The sequence below is a fragment of the Leuciscus leuciscus genome (genome assembly GCF_965113295.1).
Source record: "Leuciscus leuciscus genome assembly, chromosome: 24".
Lineage (NCBI taxonomy): Eukaryota > Metazoa > Chordata > Actinopteri > Cypriniformes > Leuciscidae > Leuciscus > Leuciscus leuciscus.
In genome coordinates, this window is record NC_138723.1 from 9,973,464 (window position 1) to 9,992,580 (window position 19,117).

Consider the following 19,117-nt stretch of genomic DNA (forward strand, 5'->3'; position numbering starts at 1 on the left):
CTGGGCTAATGCTCTCGTTATATGTGCATAGCCTACATATGATGGTATTTTGACCAGCTAAGAACTTATGAAGAGCTTATAAGATCTGTAAAGGAGTCAAAACAGCGTCAGGAATCCCTCCGTCACACACACAAACAATCTACAGTGAGGAGACACGGTTCTGATGCCTGTACCGAACTGTGATGGGCAACATGACGAGAAAAAAACAGGCATGCTTGAGCATTCTGTCCTTTTTTAGGGTCGAATCTTGTGACATCATATTTCAGTCGAACCGCACCAGAGTTCGTTTGGAAGCGGAGCGAGACTCATCCCTTCAGCATCTTGGTCTTCTTGTTTGGTTGCACCATACATGCCAAGTGTGAACACACCCTTAAAGTAGCAATGAAACAAAAGTAGTGATAGATCTTCCAAATTTTGAAGTAGATCTGAGTGAAATGGATTATCAAAAAAGAAAACGATGTAGGGCTGGATTTGGTTCGATCCATCGGTTGTAATGTAGTGATGTCCAACAAATCGTTCTTTGAACCGGGTCTTTTTAGTGACCTGGTTAAACCACTTCACAAAATTATACTGAACTCTCCGAAACAGTCTTTGGCTCGAGTCAGCACAGATCTACAAGTTACTCAATCAAACTCACTTTCTGACATGCCTGACAATATATATGATCCTATGATGCCGGTTTTTACACACTGAACTGAGAACAGGACATGCACGCAGCCCGGCATGCTGAGAAGTGAGTGCCAAGGGTTTCATAAACGGGGTAAAATGTGTTTTTGATGTCTTTTGCACACACAAAAAAAGCATAAAGTATAACAAATAAAAACTATTGGAAATATAACAGTGATCTAATCGATGGCAGTAGTTCTCGAGTCAACAGCAGTAAAATGATAGCAGTTCCCTCTCGAGTTCTCGAGTCACCAGTACACTGAAACACTTCAGACTTGGACATGTCTGAACAATTGATTGTCTGAACAACTAAACAGAGCAGTTCACTGGAATGAGGGGTCGAGATAAGCTTTTTTATGGTTTTCCATCCCTGCTGCCTACAGCTCAGAATAGTGACTAGTAACGGGTTTGTCAGCATTGTACAACATTTTAGGGTGATTCCAGATGGATTATACACATGACATTTAAGGATCAGGTAATTGGCTGGTACGAGGAACAGTTTATGTGCGGTATCAAAAAAAATCCCTTACAGCACTTTTATATATAGACTGAGCCTGATGCAATTTTTAATCTTAATGGTCATGAATTTAATGTAAAATGCTGCTTATATTGATATAAGTGCAGAATCCAGGGCTGGCTTGTTTTCATACCTCTCTGGCCTTGATGTTATCATTCAACACAAACAGGTCCGTGTTCTTGTTCTCCAGCATGGCATGGACACCCATGTAAATGCTGGAAAATTCTCCCTATAAATGATACATTTTTCAGACGGTAAAGTATATTAATACAGCATACTGACAGATCATACATAGCAGAACGTGAAAGTTAACAATCAAGCGGAAGAGCGTACTTTGATGAAGGTGGGTCGCCACACTCTGAAAGTGGTGTTGATCTGGTTGAAGTCTCCAGGAGGGATGGAGCAGCTAAAGGACACACAGGGATGTCTTTCTTCTTTACAACTCTGGGAATCAGAGAAAAATTGAAATGCGATCAGATACCCATTTCCAATTCACATATTCATAAGAAAAGCGATGCTTACTCACCAAAAGATAGATGCTCAAGGACTCTTTTTTAGGATTCACTGCATGAGGGTTGTCAGGCTTGATGTGTAAAGGGTTAATATATGTTTTGGCATCACAGCTGATGTTCTATAAGAACAAAATGAGGCAGTTGAGATATGTCTGAGCCAGTCATGTAGATAGGGCCACTTGAGGAATCTGAGCACCTACCGCTGTGTGCGTGAGATCTGTGAGGTACAGCAGGAAGTTTTTTGCAAACGTTTGATAGGGGAACATTATCGTAAGCAGCAGTGGAGGACTCGGCATGTCAGGTTCTCTCTCAATCTGTTCAACACAATCAGAAATCAGTCAGAATAGGGCTGCACGATTAATCGAGATTAAATTTCACGCGCAGCTTGTCAGAGCAGCACAGATCTGTGCCTTATTCTGTGTAAGAAGCCACATTATCTTACAGAAGGATGCTCAACTGTCAACATTAAGTACAATTTTTTTTATTAAATATTGTCTTTTGTTAGACAATAGGTTCATAAATGCTTCTCATGTTTGGAAAGATGTTTGACGCGTGTTGCTTTTTCAAATGCACGTTATAAGCGACTCAAACTCGCAGTGCTTTCAGGAGGAGCAGAGTTTACTACTGATCACAGAGCCGTGCTTTACTGATTTTATAATCACAGCCTTTGTGATTTCATAATTGCACTAAGCCAGATCGGTTTGTCAAAACTAAAGTTCTGGATCAACGAAGCATTCACACTCAAACCAGTTTAAATGAATCTGGATCATGTCCACACCCAAAACAAGACAATTTCACATTGGCATCAGACTCCATTTGACTCCAAGATGACTCCTTGGTGACATAGTTTACGCCAATGTTTTATATTACTGTTTATATTAATGTTTTATATAACTATTATGACATAGACATAGTTCTCCTTCACAGTTCCTCATTTGATTTTTTTCTTTTGACCACATGATAGTCTCTCGAGGGCCTGAAGGAAGTGATTCAAACTCCAGGTGATTCAAACTCCAGTCTTACCGTGTAGCTGATTTTCACCTCGTCTCCGATCACACTAGTGTGGTTGAAAAAATTGGGTATTGTCTCCTTCTCTTTCAATATGATGTGGTCCTCCTTCATGTACTTGTTACTACAATAAAAACATGAAATGACAATCTGACCAGTACTTCTGATTTATATAATTTTTTTACAAAATATGATTTTTAATATAAAAAAAACCCCATTCAAACATTGCAAACTGCTTTTGTTAAATCTAGAGTTAACATCAGTTGAGTTCAATTCTTTTGGTCTTGGCAAAGCTGATTGGTTGGTTTAAACAAGGCACTTACGAAATGAATCGCAGGTTGGCTTCATGCTTCACAGGGATGACAATACTCACAAAGTAGTCTTTCAGCGCTGAGTCTGACCCCTCACTATCACTGTGGGGAAAAATTCATTCTATACATCAAAATATCCTTATTCTCTATTTGATCAAGTGAGTCAAACACAGTAAAAAGAAGATTTCATTGATAACTTTTAAAGGAGTAGAACGTAATTCTTACGTTGTTGCAGTAACATTAATCACAATGTCCTTACGAATATGAGAGGGATTGGGCTCAAATTGGATTTTGAAGCTTTCCTGTTGGATTGAAATAAACAGTGTAAAGAGAATGAAATATAAAAATGCTATTGCAATTTGATTGCAGAGGCAAATCTCACCGTTTGATCAGTTTTAAGGAAAGGATATCCAACTGCACATACTATTCTGGTATTATTTGTTTCACAGTCCTTCTCTTTAGGCTGCAAAAAACACACACAAAAAATCCATTTAAAATGTAATAAATGACTTGAACATTCACTGATTTGTTAGACCAGCCGGCACTGACTGATCTACAGTATCTAAAACCAAGTGTTATTTACATGATGCCATTACAGTTGACTTACCTCAACTTTCACATAGTTGATATTTTCCGTGTGGCTCAGTGTAACCCTGGTATTATAAGCACTGTCTCCACTGTTGTGGACGTTGATGTTGACATAAAACTTCTCTTGGTTGCTTTTTATGAGAAGACTATACATATACAGAAATAAGAGATAGACAAAGTCAGTTTGCATCCAGTGCTCTGGTTTGCTTCTGTTATCCTGTTTCATGCCAAGTGGACAAATCTGAGGCAGGACAACCCGACAGGGAATATTTATTCTTTCAAAAGTCAACAGAAGGGGGCAGCACACGACAGGAATTGACTAAATACATTGGAATACACCAGAAAACATTTTACAATATGAATAAAACAGCCACAATGACATAGTCCTGTCATAATTATCTGCATTGTCAATCTACAACAATAATTATATTGAAGACAGAAGAATCAGAAAGACATTTTAGGAAAATAACATGAAGACTGATCACATTTTAAATGTTACTATTAAAATACCTTACCTTGAGATGTTTGCAGTGGCTTTAAGGTGTAGATTAGCAACACACTTGTCATCATTCCCGCAGTCTACTAATGCGATCTAGAGCGAAAGAAACACAAAGTAAAGTAATAAAGGAAGATTTATTCTGAAATGCTTGAATGGTCCTAAAACACACTTCAAAACATCTTCATCCCTTTAAGTTTGCTAAACAATGTTTGCCAAAACATTTCTAAATAATTTTCCTGCCAGATTTCGTTTTACACTCTTTTCCAACGATGTAATTTAATTACAAGCAGTTTCCCGCAAATATTTGTGCCAGGAATTGTTTTCTTGACTGTGTGCTTTTTCTGAAGGGAGGACAAGAACAACAGAACTTCAGGGAGTAGCACTGGCAAACACTAGTGATGTCTCCAGGAAAAGCGGCTCTTCCTCCTGATAATCTTATCTCGTGAGCTGGCAAAGCTGTCTGCTTGGGAATTAGTGTGTGTGTGTGTGTGTGTGTGTGTGTGTGTGTGTGTGTGTGTGTGTGTGTGTGTGTGTGTGTGTGTGTGTGTGTGTGTGTGCAGAGAGATACCGAAAGTTAAGATGAAAATAAAACATTGAGTTATATAAGAAACCCCATTCCTGATAGAATGGGAGTAAAAAGAGGACTTATTCCAGCCAATCACAACCCAGCACGTTTAATCCCCCACTATACTGTATGCATACAATACAAATGTTTCCTGCCGTATTGTCTACTGAATGGTTTTTAAACTGGTTAAACTAGTGAAACGCAAGGAGATTCCATTCCAAATTGGAGAGAAATTTCACAAAATATATTCCTAATACATTTAAAGCTGTCAAAGTTATCATGTGTATTTAAATATTTAACACTTAATATAAATATTTTAGTTTTTCACTTATTCACCAAATTTGATAATACATTCTCCTTTCTAAAGACTGCTCAGAATTCATGAGATTAATCATGATTATCTAATTTAGCATAAAAATAATAATTTCGTACTATTTCTAAATGCAATTCAAAGTAGTATAGCCTACACTAGTGATGGGTGCTTTCGAAACACGCTTTGAAACCTTTACGAATCATTTGTTTTGAACCATTGATTCAGAGTGCCCATCAAACTTGAATAGCAAGCGACTCTTACTGCACGCACCGCAACAGACTTTTAAAAATGGTGGTTGAAAATGCTGCATGAACTCAACCAATCAGCATGTTCAGTGCCCAAGTCCCACCCCTGAAAGTTCCTGAACTTTGAAAAAGTACAACCATGTGAGTAGGGACTTTCTGGGGGGCAAATCTTTATCCGGAAATTCCCAAAGTCCCTAGATCCTGGGGAAAGTTCCTGCGGTGGAAACGCAGCTATACGGAGCCGTCTGCTCTCGCTGTACTTTGATGTCATACACCGATCGGTCTGCACAGTGCCGCTTTAAGTCAAACACACCTGAAGTCATGTGATTTCATTAAACAAGGCTTCTTTGCGTCATAACTGCTTCGAAAAGTTTCTAAATTTCAATGGTTTGAATTTCAATGGCAATCTCTGTGAACACATGAGCCAGTGTCTATAGGATAAATTTTATAAATTTGTATACATTTAATGACACATTTGTATAATAAAAAGGAAGAGTTAGTTATTGGTCAGATTAACCAAGCTCTCTATTAAACAAAAACAAAAAAGTGCTAGAAATTTAATAAAATAAGACATACCTGTATTATAAAGACACTTCATATTTAATGGTAGCCTAATGGATGATTTGTTAATTGCATTTAATAGACAGGCATTTTAAGCTCATTGAAACAGTGAATCATTTTGCAAAGCAATTGGTTCAATTGATTCAAAGCTTTGAAAAGCTTAGTATCTCCCATCACTATTATATGCACATCCCAAATTTGTCAAAAAAAGTCAAAATCAAAGAAATTTTAAACAACAGGCACACTGCTGTATCTGCTCCCACGAGACTTGCAACGTTTAAAGCCAAACATGGTCCTTATTTGGTCAAAACATTTCAATTTATTAAAGTTTCATGGGAGCAAATAAAGCAGTGTGCTGGTTTTTCATTTGTGATTTCTAAATGAATCTCATATATGTTATATATATATACACAAATAAAAAAAATTATATGTAAACAACGTTGTCTTTATAATATCACACTGGACATTTTTCTTTAAAAAAAAAGCTAGAACAACTAAATTACAACAAAAAACATCAACAGCATCTAATGTACAAGTGGTCGAAAAGTACAAATCTCACTATTAAATTGTGCAGAATCATACAAATATGAATGATGACAAAAACAAAAAATGTACAGTATGTTTTTATAATCAAGTCATCAAATAAATGTGGCCATTGGGGAAAGTCTTGGCATTCCCTTTGCCAGCCCATCCCTGTTTCTGCTAATCAAAATCTCATTATAACTGCGTGTGAGAGAGCAAACATGGAGAAAATCTCTCAGCGCTTGTAAAATTAGAGAGACTTCATTAGACTAACTTACAGCTGCCACCCACATTTACTCCTTTTAATGAGCGTTATAAGTGGAGCGGTTACTGGAGCAGTGAATGTTACACTCTATGACCTACACGTATAAACCTCAGATCAGATTCGGCAAAAGGAATTAGAATGAGATCTTACAGTCTTGTTGAGTGACGTCGGTAATTCCCCATCTAGGACTGGACCCTTGTCTTCATCCACTAAACCGAATTCCAGCGTGACCATAATGGGGTCTCTGAAATCCAGTTTATCCTGTGGGGGATAATAAAGGATGTTGCAAATTTTTTCAGCTTAACGTCAGCCAGACAACTCAGAAATGGTATCAAATTCATTCTGTCGCTAGCAGCCAATTATCAACTCTGTATTATTGGTTTGTAGGTCATATTCTGATATTGATCATGCAGTATTGCAGTTGTCCATCATTAACACAAGGGGGCGTCGCCTCTTACGGCACGTTCTTTTCGGATAGCATACTTCCTCTAGAGCTCAGAGGACAAGTATGCACTGAAGCGGTACGTGCTGTAGTCTCTCAACGGAGGCTGGGAGTGACTCAGGCCTTTGATCAGAGAACCTCTGGCTTTTATTAAACTCAAGTCCTCTACTTTCAAACACTTAGTTTTATGCTCTTTATCTACTGAGAGACGTTAAACGTAACATAAGCTAGATCAGAGGCAAACAGATACACAGTTAATGGTTTCAGAGAAGAACGGGGGCTGGTTTTATAAGAAGCCAGTCTGCACACACAAGGAAGGGAGTGTACAGTCTGTGTCGCAAGCTACCACTGCTTTACATTTATTCAAAGCAAAACACATTACATTCAAGAAGACATTTGAACATATTTAATACATCTTATACTCTGAAAATGTCGAATTATCTGGTACTGTAAGAGGCTTATTGACCAATGATGATATTTCCTGTTTTGTTTGTTTTTTTTCCCTGTTGGTAGCACCGCATGACGGACAACGTTTTTAAAAAGTTTATAATAATTTAACAACAATTATTCAATGCTTTTTCTTTTCAAAGAAATAATAATTAAAGATTATGCCAAAAGTAAATAATAATAATTAAAGATTGTGATAATGAGGTATTTTTTCTTCATTATGACATCAGGACGGTTGTACCAACCTGACATTTTTCACTTCACACCCCTGAAAAATATCAAAATTCAAATTCAAAAATTCATCAGAGAAGATGTCTATTCAAGTAATTGTATGCATTAATATAATTTGAAATAAACAACTAATATAACTATAAACATCTTTTGCATCTTTACATCTACATCTATAAACATCTATTTTGATTATCGCCTTATTTGCTTGACTTTATGCGCTACATTGTTACTTGTTTGAAAAAGTAACTTGTTACTGGAAAAGCTACACTATTAAGTTACTGTCATGTAGAGCAGTGCGATTAATCGTAATTGATTTTTGATTTCGATTTTACCCTAATGGTTTTTGCCATAATCGAGCAGCCCAACTGTCATGCTTCTGAAAATTGTAGTTAAGTTAGTAGCGCCGCTTCTTTATAAAAATACATGCACACAAACACCATATAATGTACACAAAGATAAGCTAAAAATCCCAAGACAGAAGTTTGTGCAGCCCTAACAGACCTCAATCAGGGTAGCGCCATATTTAAGTTTTGACAGGAATGAAAACGAGGCTGTGAGGGACAGAATACAGTGCGTGAAACTCCATGAAACAGTTTTAAAATGATGTGATCCAGAACCTTTATACAAAGAACACTGTAAGAGTTAAATTCAATATGGCGTCTAACATAACTAAGGTCTATACTTGCATTGAAAAACTGATTTACTTGCCGACGTGTAGAAGATGTGCTCTCTGCAAAGCTGGTTAACGATCAACTCGTTCTTCTGCAATCTCCTGTCCTCCGTTTCGTTAAACCGTCCTCTGGCAATCGCTCTCAGCGAGTCCAGCGTTAAATTGTACCTGATGACTGAAGGGAAACGGCATTTAAAAACACAGAACATTAAAGACTTGATTGACAAAACCTAAAGAAAGAGCAACAGTGACTCACGAGTTCCTGTGATTTGTGTGTCTTTGTCAGACTTCATTCGATATCTGAAACACACACTGGTCTTCACACATACTGTGGTCCTCCCGTGGACCTGACAGGTCTGCTGCAGATTGATCTTGCTTGGGTCGAAGGTCATATCGGCATGAAGCTCTGCAACATCCCGAGACCTGGATTAAACAAATTCAACAAGATGTTTGTGTGAATGGAGCAGCATTTGGAGGATTACTAGGTGTGTCGTTTCATTCCGTAGAACAACAGCTGGTCCGTAGATCATAGACTGATTTCAGTCCAACTAAACACTTCAGATGGTCTCCAGAAATATCATATGTGGTCAATTACAGGCGAACGGAGAGCTCCTAAAAGGCTGGGAGGTGCAGCTTGGGGAGTGAAGATGGCAGAGGTCACTAGACTCCATGGCTTTGCTCTACAGTCGTAGAGTCTCAGCATTTGGGGTCATTTTGTGGCCACTCTGGAATCTGTGATCTCTACAGGGGGATCTAAGAAAGGAAACGCTGCCAAGAGTTTACTTCGTGCTTGGAGGCACTCTCACACAGATTCGGAGCCCAACAGAAATGGGTCGTAGCGGAGGGACATAACCCCTGACGGACAAGCCTCTACAATGTGGGATGTTTAGGCTGAGGTCCAGATTTGAGACAGCTGCTGTGGGTGGGAACCAGGAAGACAGAGGGCAGCGAGTTCATATTTCATACCCATGGCTTTTTTAGATCCAGACATTAGTGGGAATTTAAAATGTTGCACTACAGAATAGATTCACTCACATAAAAATGACACTTTAAGTCAAACACACTCACCAATAAAGTGCGGCCCCTCCTATTCCTCCGATAGTGACGTCAATGATGCCATCGCCATTCAAATCCATGATGCCGTGAATTGATTGGCCAAAGAACTTCATGCTCTCTCCATCTCCTCCAGCAGCAATTCGCTAAACACAAACAAACACAAATAACATATTTATTTTATTATTATAGTCATTATATTACTAACATACATTTGATTAATATAGCTTATATTAATATAAAGATGGCATTTAACACAGTCAGGGATAGTTATGTTTGTTCTTAGTTTAACTTTCTAGGACTTTTAGTTAGTATTCATTAGTTCCTGTCTTCCTTTGTATAGAGAGCCTAAGTCCCTCCCCTTCCGGTGAACCACCATGGGACCTTATTTCGGAAAAATATTGTATGGTAGTCAATGGCGAGAGACAACAAATATTTTGATCTCGTTTGAATTTTGCCCTGAATTACACATATGATGTTTGTCCATTTAAAAGATACATTTTAAAGTCAAGAAAGTCGCAGTTTGATGTAAAACTATTGAGGTATAAGACTGTGAAAATACGTAATTACAAAGACTACAAAGCCAAAAGGCGCACATGTGACGTCATACCTTTTCTCTCAATGAATGAAGCTAACTTTACTGAAGCTAACATCTGTCATTTTTTCTATAGTCTTACGTTATAATCGTAACGTTACGCCGTCATGCCTGAGTGTTTTGTACCAGACTGCACACATACGTACATAGTGCGAGACGAGAGATGTAGTTCATTGAGCGATTTTCACATAAAACTAAATGTTACTCTTCTGTTTTATGACAAACTGCGACTTTCTTGACTTTCATAATTATCTTTTAAATTGACAAACATCATAATGTGTAATTCAGGGCACGGTTCAGACGGAATAAAAGATAAGTTGTCTCTCGCCATTGACTACCATACATATTTGTTCCGAAATAAGGTCCCATGAGCCGGAAGCGGAGGGGCGGGACTTAGGCTCTCTATAGTTCCTGCTCCTTGTCTGTAGTCATGGTTACCAAATATTTGTTATTTGTTTCAGCTGTGTTCACGCCATTACCATCTGTAAATAAGTTACTCTGTTTCAGTTCTCATTTGCCCGGTCTACATTTGCGTTTGCTTCTATGTATGAATTACCAGTTGAATTGTTATTAAATTCTGCATTTGAACTTTATTCCTGATCATCATCTGTCTGTCTGCCCCTTACTAACAAACACAATATTTATTTTATTATTAAAGTTTATATAAATGATATAATTATTACTTCATAATATGAATTAAACAGAAATACAATATTTTATTAATACATTTTATATTAATACAATAAATATTGCATTATATGAATTAACCAAGAATACATTATTTATTATATTAATATAAACATTTACATTCATATAAATTAAACTTCTAACCCAGCTAAAGTAAAAAAAAGAAGAAGCTCAGTTTAGCTACGTTTCATTGCCCAACCTTATTTAAATGTATCAAGTAAAGTTAAGATATAATGTACAAGTATATAGGCTCCAGCATCCCTGCGACCTCACATGATACAAGTAGTTTGAAGAATGGATGAAAGGATATACAAGTGACTCTGTACATCAATAATTAATATTTAAAAAGCTCTGCAGTTTATCACAAATACAATGTAAACATTAAATATTAATGTTACTGTACACATGTTAAAAAGCAATATGTTTATACAGGGGATCAGTCTTTCTTACCACCAAAATGTTAAAGACCACTTGATGATATGCTGTCAAGATTCCTTACCTGCACATACTTCTCTTTTATTGATTTCTGAGAACCGTGGTAAATATACACCGCCCCTCTGTGGTCGTTCTCCAAAGGCGATCCGATCACTATGTCATTGAAACCGTCCAGGTTGAGGTCAGGAACGGCAGCGATTGCAGTGCCGAAGCGTGATCCGCAGGGCTCGTTCTTACTGAAGACTTTACAGTTGCTCCGAGAGTTAGCAGTACAACAGGTCTGATTGACCGGCTTCAGCGTCATCTCATGCTCAAACAGCCCATCCTGAGGGTAACAATCAGACACAGAGTAAATGCCTGAGATACTGCAGCTCTCAGTGTGGCCTACAGTCCCGTGGTTGAGGATATAGGTAAAAAGAAATGGAGGTTCCAATGGAAATTTCAAGAAAATATAAAATATAAACAGATGGAGTTAAACAGGAAAGAAAAGACAAATGGCAATTCAATATGCAAATAAACAGGAAGTCTGTAAATTCAGTGATTTGGAGAAAAAACTAAACCAAACAAATAACATGTGGGCTCTGTACAGTGCTGCCATGTAACACTAAAATGCTTCACAAAGAAACACTGACCAATGGGCAAAACCGATTTTGCTCCTTTTACATCATTATTTGGAAGCTCTTGAGAGCAGGTGCTCCACAGAGGGCTGGTATTTTGCTGGAGATATTACAGTTTCATTCGATTTCCATTCCCATGATGCCAAGCTCTCATTCCAACCCTTTCCCTGCTCTGGGACCACTTATTTCAGGCTGAACACCAACGCAACACACAATCCCTGAAGACAGATCCAAATTTACAGCTACCACATGCTCCCGGGCTGGAATGAAGGTACTACACTCCCCTACACATGTTTTCAGTATGTGGAATGAGGCATATCACACACAGATTAAAGACACACACACCTCATTGAGTTTGTAGACGTAGACTTGACCTTGTTCGTCTCTCTCTGGACCCATATACATGGGAGCTCCGACCAGAAGGATGTCAGTGTAATTGTCACGGTCAATGTCATGCGTCTGGAGGACGCTGCCGAAATACGAGCCGATCTAAGAAAAGCATGACAGAAAAAAAAATAACATCGAGAATGAAACTGCAATTTAAACGCAAAAAGATGAATCACAATATGAAACAGAAATATACTTCATAGCATATATATATTTCTGTCATGACAACTCTCGGAGTGTATTGGCATGGTAATGGGTATGATAATGTTGATATATTTGGTCTTGGCGGAATAGATCTGCTTCGCTGCTGCTGCTTTTATTGCTGCTGTGCTGTAGGTTATTGCTGTTGCTGCAGAGCAAATACGGGACTTGCTACTGCCAATACATACACAACACGCTGATGTGAGCAAGTAAGACATGCTGCTGCTGTACAATATAGCGTACATGAATTACCCGTAGCAGATCTGTACAGGTGGAGCTGGGGAAGGTGGAGGGTTTCTGAAAGCACGCTGCACTGCTAAGGCAAATGCTACCCAATTATTTGAAAGTTGAGCAGCGAGCTCATTGGCTACTGCTGCAGCAGGAACCAATCATCTGTGCCCTATAGATAACAATGAGATCTGTACAGAGTACAGAGACCTGTACAGAGAACAGGACCAATTAGCCTGCCCCATCTAAAGTTTCATGACAGAACTTATATATAAAATAATTTAAACAAAAATCTAAAGTATTTTTTTTACTGTAACACCGGAACAATGTCCATCTACAATGGTAATGACAAAACACTCAAAAGAGTCATTATAATTATAAATTCAGATTTTTTTTTCTATTGAATTTCTTGTAAAATAATATACAATATAATTTCTTTATATCAAATTTTTTTTTTTTTTAGGGGTGAAATGTGATCTAAGCTTGTTTTGAAATGTATTTTAATTTATTTTATTTTTAAAAAACAACTTTTTTTAGGGTGAGTTGTAATGAAACATCTTCTGATGCTACACTAGGGCACATCATCAGTGATGTTTCCCAAAGGTGTTTCAGGTCTCTCAAACATCAGATCCTCTCTCCGGCGACCCAGGTTGATCAAGCCTCAGCTTGTGCACTAGCAGCACTCTCCCATGGATTTGCTCTCTTGATCCAGAGTCACCTGAAGGCTTTTATTTTGCGGCCTCTGTGCTGTTATAGATGACCCTCCTCTTCCTTTCACCTGTTATGCCGTGTGCAGTATAAGCCCTAAAGAGGGACTGTCCTTCAAAGCCTCTGCACCCTACCTCCACAGGTAAGCACCTTGCTCCTCATCCTTGTGTGTGTCTGTCGCATCCTCCATGTTGCACTGTAAGCCACAGCATGACAATATTCTTCATTGCTTCTGACACCAGAATGATGTCAGGTCTAAAGGTGGTCTTGACAACATGCTAAGGGGACCTGAGTTCTGGAGCCTATTCCAAAGAGAGCTACTTAAACGGTAACTAAACCCTAAACCAACTTTTTTTAGTCAATGATCTGTAAGAATGGGGCTTTATTAGTGCTGTTCATTGATTCGAGTAACTTTTTTGACATTTGGGTATAAAGTGTTTTAATTCTACAATATATGGTGTAAAAACGTCTGAGTGCTGCCCTCTTCAGGTTAAACGGTGGCTACTGCAGTTGAATTTTCCTATTGGATGTTTGCGGTACTGCGTGACGTAAGCAGGTTCCAGCTCACAGCTCACCACGCCCTTGGTACAAGCTAGCGTAGATTTATCTGTATTTAGTACAGTGATCAGGAGGGTATGTAGGTATAGTGTTGCTGGTTGCAACAGCACTGCTGGACTGCATAGCTTTCCAGCAGACTTGGAAATTAGGCGCCAGTGGTTGCATGCACTTGGCCTGGAAGACCGTGAGTTCCCGCCTAGAGCTCAAGTGTGCAACCTGCATTTTACGCGGGATTGCTTCTCCAACGCAATAGAGGTGGAAATGGGCTTCTCCACACAGCTTGCGCTGAAAAGCGATGCAGTGCCAAACACTACTTCTCCTGCATGGACTCCACCACCGCAGCAGCGTCTTGATGTGAGTGATCATATATATTTTAATCACAATTTATGGTTAGGCTAAAGTTAATCTTCTGGGGTCGACAAACGCGCCGGCGCATTTTGCTGGATTTTTTCACAAAGCAGCAAAATATGAATATGCCTATAGAGAGCGCGCGCTATTGACATCAACTTGATAAAACTCAGATGCATGTACTTTACGTCGTCTTGCGACCCTGTGAGTCACTCTCCATTTTAGAGTCTGACAGCAGGTCTCAGGTGCACGCCCCCCCGCTCAGCCCCGCCCTCGGTTCGTCCCCTCTATCTCCGCTGGGGTCTGCCCACTTTTCTAGCATTTTTTCAAATAATGCCAGTGGGTGGAGTCTGATCACATTCTTTCAGCCATCCCTCCAGCTCCTCACAGGTGTCCTTAAAGGATGCTGTATCCTTAAGGCTACTGTCAAAGATCTCCCCCAACTTTTCACAAGCTTCTCTGATACCCCTTTTCCAGCGACACAGTTCCGGTGCGGTTTCCCAGCCTTTGTCCATTCTCGAACAGTTCCAAGCATTTCCACTGCAGAGAAGGGGGTTCCCGGGCCAGAAGGATCGGTTCAACTCCAGCCCTAAACACGTACTGGTCTTGAACCCAGTGTGCGAGAGAGCGAGTGAATCAATGTTTCAGTTTTTCTACGAAAAGGACAGATAAGAGTACCGGTTCTGGAAATTGTAACGCATGAGCACGCGATAGTTTTCTCGTGCTCACGCAAAAGTTTCTTGTGCGCACGCGAAAGTCTGTATATTTTTACTTTTTGCAAAGGTCCCCTCAGGGGCTCAGTAGAAATTTTATTAGAATGTGTTTTAAAATATTTAATTATAATGTTTATTTTTTAAATGTCTATTTTATTTTGATGTTGGGGTTTTAAAATAAATTTTGCATTTATTTATTTATAACATTTAATTTCTTTATTTCCTTTTGATTTAGGGGTGAAATGTCATCTATTTTTGAGAGATCCACCCAAAATTGCTTGAGATTTTAATAATGAATATTTACCTGCTCTCCATTCAACGTCTGTGTTACGTTGACATTTTCTCCGTCGAAGCGGTACACCGTGACACGCCCGCTGTGGTTAAACCGTGGTGCTCCTGTGATGTACAGCACTCCATTGGGTGTGTACGCTGACTGCACATCATAACCTGCAAGCAAAACCACACTGCAACCTTTACTACCACATAACTAACCCAATCTCTAAAACAATTTACAGCAGTCTGCATGCTTAATATGAAACAGCTGGGGCTGAAATCATAAACGGTTTCATAACCGAGGACACAGACATCGTTGGGAGTAATGTTAGAATAAACCAACTTGACTGATTGTAAATATTTTTCCTCAAATCAGCATTTGCGAAACGGCGCTTCCATGCAGCTCGTTCTCCAAACACGTTTATCAGGCAGAGTCATTTCAAGTCAAGTCAATTTCAAGTCCCTTTGTTTCACTCTGGAACGACATCCTTAAAAGGGGATGTGCAGAGAGTGTGAGCATTTGCACTTACCGTGTGAGTGTTTATGGGATGGCAGAAGACTGTGACAATGTGTTTAGACTACTACCACAATACTGTCTTCTATAATAAGCTTCCCTGCCTCTCTGAGATGAATATTATGAAGCATATAACATTCCTGATATGCACATAAAGCATTTTTATTGTTGACTATTGGTACCCAAAAGGTATAATCATTCATGGCCTTGGCCTTACACTTAACATGCCTTAACTAGGCATGAAGTTCAGAGGTGTAGCTAGTTACCAATGCTGTGACAAAGCCAAGGCTAAGCTGTTGTTTCCAGGGATGGGACACAATCTCAAACACACAACATTTGCTACAATTCTCCCTCCCTGCATCTTTTTCTCTCCACTCTCTGCTCTTACTATCAATAAAAGTGGCAAAAGACCCAAAATAATTGGTTAAATGTTGATTTCTTACCTACGTATCCCGCCATGCCTTCGTACCTCTGCACCTCAGGGTCGTGGAAGGTGGTTTTTTTTGGAACGACAAACTCATTCCCAACTTGCATCACTACAGTCCCATTCCAGTCGAAAGCCCCCACGGCTCCCAGCATGACACCTGCCTGTCAGAAAGACATTTAATACAGGAATATGACAAGATCAATATGTAAGTCAAGCAAGCACGTTTGAGCTTCAGCTTACGATATTTGATCAGCTCTACATATGCGTGTTGATCAAAATGTATATGTGAATAAAAGCCTAAATTAAATGTTCATCATATAAATCAATCATGCCTCTTCAAAAGACTTGGATTAAACCACTCCATTCATATGGATATCTTTTACAATGTCTTTATGAACTTGAAGCTTCAATGTTTTGTTGGAATAGACTTTCAATGGAGAGATAGAAATCTCTCAGGTTTTATAAAAAAATATATTGATTTGTGATTTGAGAATGATGAAAGTCTTATGGGTTTGGAACGACATGAGGGTGAGTAAATGACAGAACGTCACAGAACATCACTAAATACACAGCATTTCCACTTGTCCCTCCTTTTATAAAAAAAAAAAAAAAAGAAACATCTGGGTTACAATGAGACACTTACAATGGAAGTGAATGAAGCCAATACAGAAATATTAAAATCCATGACAATGCATTGCCTAAAACGACTGTAAAAAATTATGATTTAAACAGCTTTACAGCTCAAATAAAACAGACGTTTAAACTGAAGAATTAATTCAGTGTTTTTATAAAAGGATCAGCTTCACATTTCTGCTTTTAAAACCTCAAACATTTTTCCCCATTCACATCGTAATTGCCTTACCCCAACCTCCATTTTTGCATTTTCAAAGAAATATCCTTTACCATTCAATATGCAAACCTGAATGAGATCATTTACAGTATATACAAATGTTTCTACAAACAATTTACACAAAATTTGTTCAGTTCGCATTTTATGACTGAGGCCCAATGTGTTTAGAGATTTCCCAGCAATGCATTTGAAAATGTCTTACTAAAGTAACACTGTCGTCTCAGTAAAATTGAGAAAGGATGTGACACACTGACACACTCAGAGAGCTCTTCCCTTTCTGATTCAAAGCTAAACACTGAGCCGTGTGTCTGTTTCCTCTGTCGCTACGCGTGAGACTCCAGCAGCAGGATGTCAGAATAGGTAAATAAGAGAACTGCATCTGATGTAATCTGATCTATATCACCAGATTCACGAGAGCAGACTGTCTGAACACTTACTTTAGACGTGTGAGCGCTGAATCCAGACTGAGACATTTCCATCTCAAAGGAGGAGGTGTGATTCCCAGATGTGGCTGTTAGATATAAAAGGGGGGGGGGGGGGGGGGGGGGGGGGGTTAGTTAGGGCTAATCATTCTTACTTTTCAGATTCAAAACAGATTCATTTTTATGAATCTGACTTTAAAAAGATTAACCAGTCTTGAAGGAAAAAATGAGATGACTAAACTTTTTACCGGATTCATCATCTACCATGTGAAAATCGTATGTCCACTTACTTAAGGTTAGGGATCTAAAATGTTTTATCGTGATGCATTAGGTACATTACCCTCCAAGGCAAAGATCTTGCTTCCTAAGGCATCGACGATGGTCACTAAAGCAAGTTCATCAGACACATTGAAGAAATGATCGCTTCTGAGCTCGCTAGCAAGGGATTCAATTTCGTCAATAAACTTCTTCACCTCTAAAGTGGTTTTATTCTGCCGATTATAGTCGCCAAGGACCTATGAAAGAAATATTTTTTCCTACTGAAACCACTGAATTCATGCAGCACAGTATTTGTTATTTGTTTTATATTATTATACATGGATGAATGTACTTACAGCAATGGCAAACCTCTCAATACCATCTTTTTCACACTCATTTATGACACGTTTCAAGTCGTACTGGTCATGTGACTCCCCATCTGTGACGATCACCATGACTTTTTTGACCCCTGGTCTTGCTCCTCTCTCCGCTGTAAAGGCCTCTTTCCTTTAGAAAACAAACAACATCAGGTCAAGATTCTGCACAATGTTTATGACTTCATTTGTCTGAATAGACATTTTAAAAATGATTATTATTATTAGATGATTTTTCTGAAATACATCAGGGTCCAAAAGTCTGAGACTAACCAGTGAAAATTGCTTTTAATTAATAGAACTGTTTTCATTACAAATGATATTATCAGCGTAACAACTTGTGTTAAACATGAATTTGTATTTCTTAGTTCCCCTTTTGTTATTCAGCACACAGTTTATCATAAAGCTTCGGTTTTACATTTTTAGCTAACTTCCAACTTTAAAAGTAAATTTTGAATCATATTTTCACTGTGGCCTCAGACTTTGGGACTGAACGGTATGCGCAGCACCTTGCTATATCAATGCCGAGCGCGGTCATGGTTTTGTGGCCGGTTCTTTGAGGTATCTTGCCGGCTTCAGTAACAAGGTCTTCAGTGTTACTGAACTGGCTGAGATTGAAGACATGGCCGACATCATCCCCGTACGACACGATGCCCACCTGGAGAAGCAAAAGCCCGGACAAAAACACACACACACACACACACACACACACACACACACACACACACACACACACACACACACACACACATAAAGTTCAGGTGGTGCTACCAAACATGGACAGTTTGGGTGGCCCCCAGACACTCTCTGTCTGTCTGATGTCTAAATGTCTGTCTGTGCTGACTCAAATGTGATGTCATCCTCTCAAAAAAAAACCTCTGGCCATTTATTTAGCCATGGAATATGTGGTCTTCCCCCAGCTCAGCGTTCCGGGGCCGTATTTTCCAGCGGCGTGCTCAAGAAAGCCTTTATTTCCTTAGAATCAAACCACCCAGTAGCTTCTCCATGGAAAGTCTTTATGTAATACTCCTTGTAATGATGTTAGTATAAGATGATGACAGTAGAGGAACACAACTTGGACAAAAAAATATGGCTTTGGTTTTCAAC

The 19,117-nt window shown here is 38.9% G+C and overlaps 1 protein-coding gene and 1 long non-coding RNA gene across 3 annotated transcripts in view; one reads left to right on the forward strand and one right to left on the reverse strand.

Annotated features, from left to right (window-relative positions):
* Window positions 1–19,117, reverse strand: part of itga1 (integrin, alpha 1) — a 46,359-nt gene that overhangs the window by 3,076 nt on the left and 24,166 nt on the right. The window contains exons 7-28 of the mRNA XM_082157726.1: window positions 18,520–18,668; window positions 17,993–18,143; window positions 17,719–17,893; window positions 17,394–17,467; window positions 16,123–16,267; window positions 15,197–15,339; window positions 12,095–12,238; window positions 11,197–11,457; window positions 9,431–9,561; window positions 8,619–8,785; window positions 8,401–8,537; window positions 6,723–6,833; window positions 4,118–4,194; window positions 3,622–3,748; window positions 3,397–3,477; window positions 3,240–3,316; window positions 3,027–3,116; window positions 2,719–2,827; window positions 1,896–2,009; window positions 1,710–1,814; window positions 1,517–1,627; window positions 1,317–1,412 (exon numbers count right to left, since the gene is read on the reverse strand). Of these exons, the coding sequence (XP_082013852.1) occupies window positions 1,317–1,412; window positions 1,517–1,627; window positions 1,710–1,814; window positions 1,896–2,009; window positions 2,719–2,827; window positions 3,027–3,116; window positions 3,240–3,316; window positions 3,397–3,477; window positions 3,622–3,748; window positions 4,118–4,194; window positions 6,723–6,833; window positions 8,401–8,537; window positions 8,619–8,785; window positions 9,431–9,561; window positions 11,197–11,457; window positions 12,095–12,238; window positions 15,197–15,339; window positions 16,123–16,267; window positions 17,394–17,467; window positions 17,719–17,893; window positions 17,993–18,143; window positions 18,520–18,668 (2,775 nt within the window). The remainder of the gene's footprint in view (window positions 1–1,316; window positions 1,413–1,516; window positions 1,628–1,709; window positions 1,815–1,895; window positions 2,010–2,718; window positions 2,828–3,026; window positions 3,117–3,239; window positions 3,317–3,396; window positions 3,478–3,621; window positions 3,749–4,117; window positions 4,195–6,722; window positions 6,834–8,400; window positions 8,538–8,618; window positions 8,786–9,430; window positions 9,562–11,196; window positions 11,458–12,094; window positions 12,239–15,196; window positions 15,340–16,122; window positions 16,268–17,393; window positions 17,468–17,718; window positions 17,894–17,992; window positions 18,144–18,519; window positions 18,669–19,117) is intronic.
* LOC309489161 lies at window positions 4,201–6,716 on the forward strand. Of its 2 annotated transcripts, none has more exons than XR_014202356.1 (3): window positions 4,201–4,615; window positions 4,662–5,948; window positions 6,025–6,716. It is a non-coding gene; the product is annotated as an uncharacterized lncRNA (long non-coding RNA). The 2 variants fall into 2 exon arrangements; XR_014202357.1 differs by having other exon boundaries at window positions 4,201–4,611.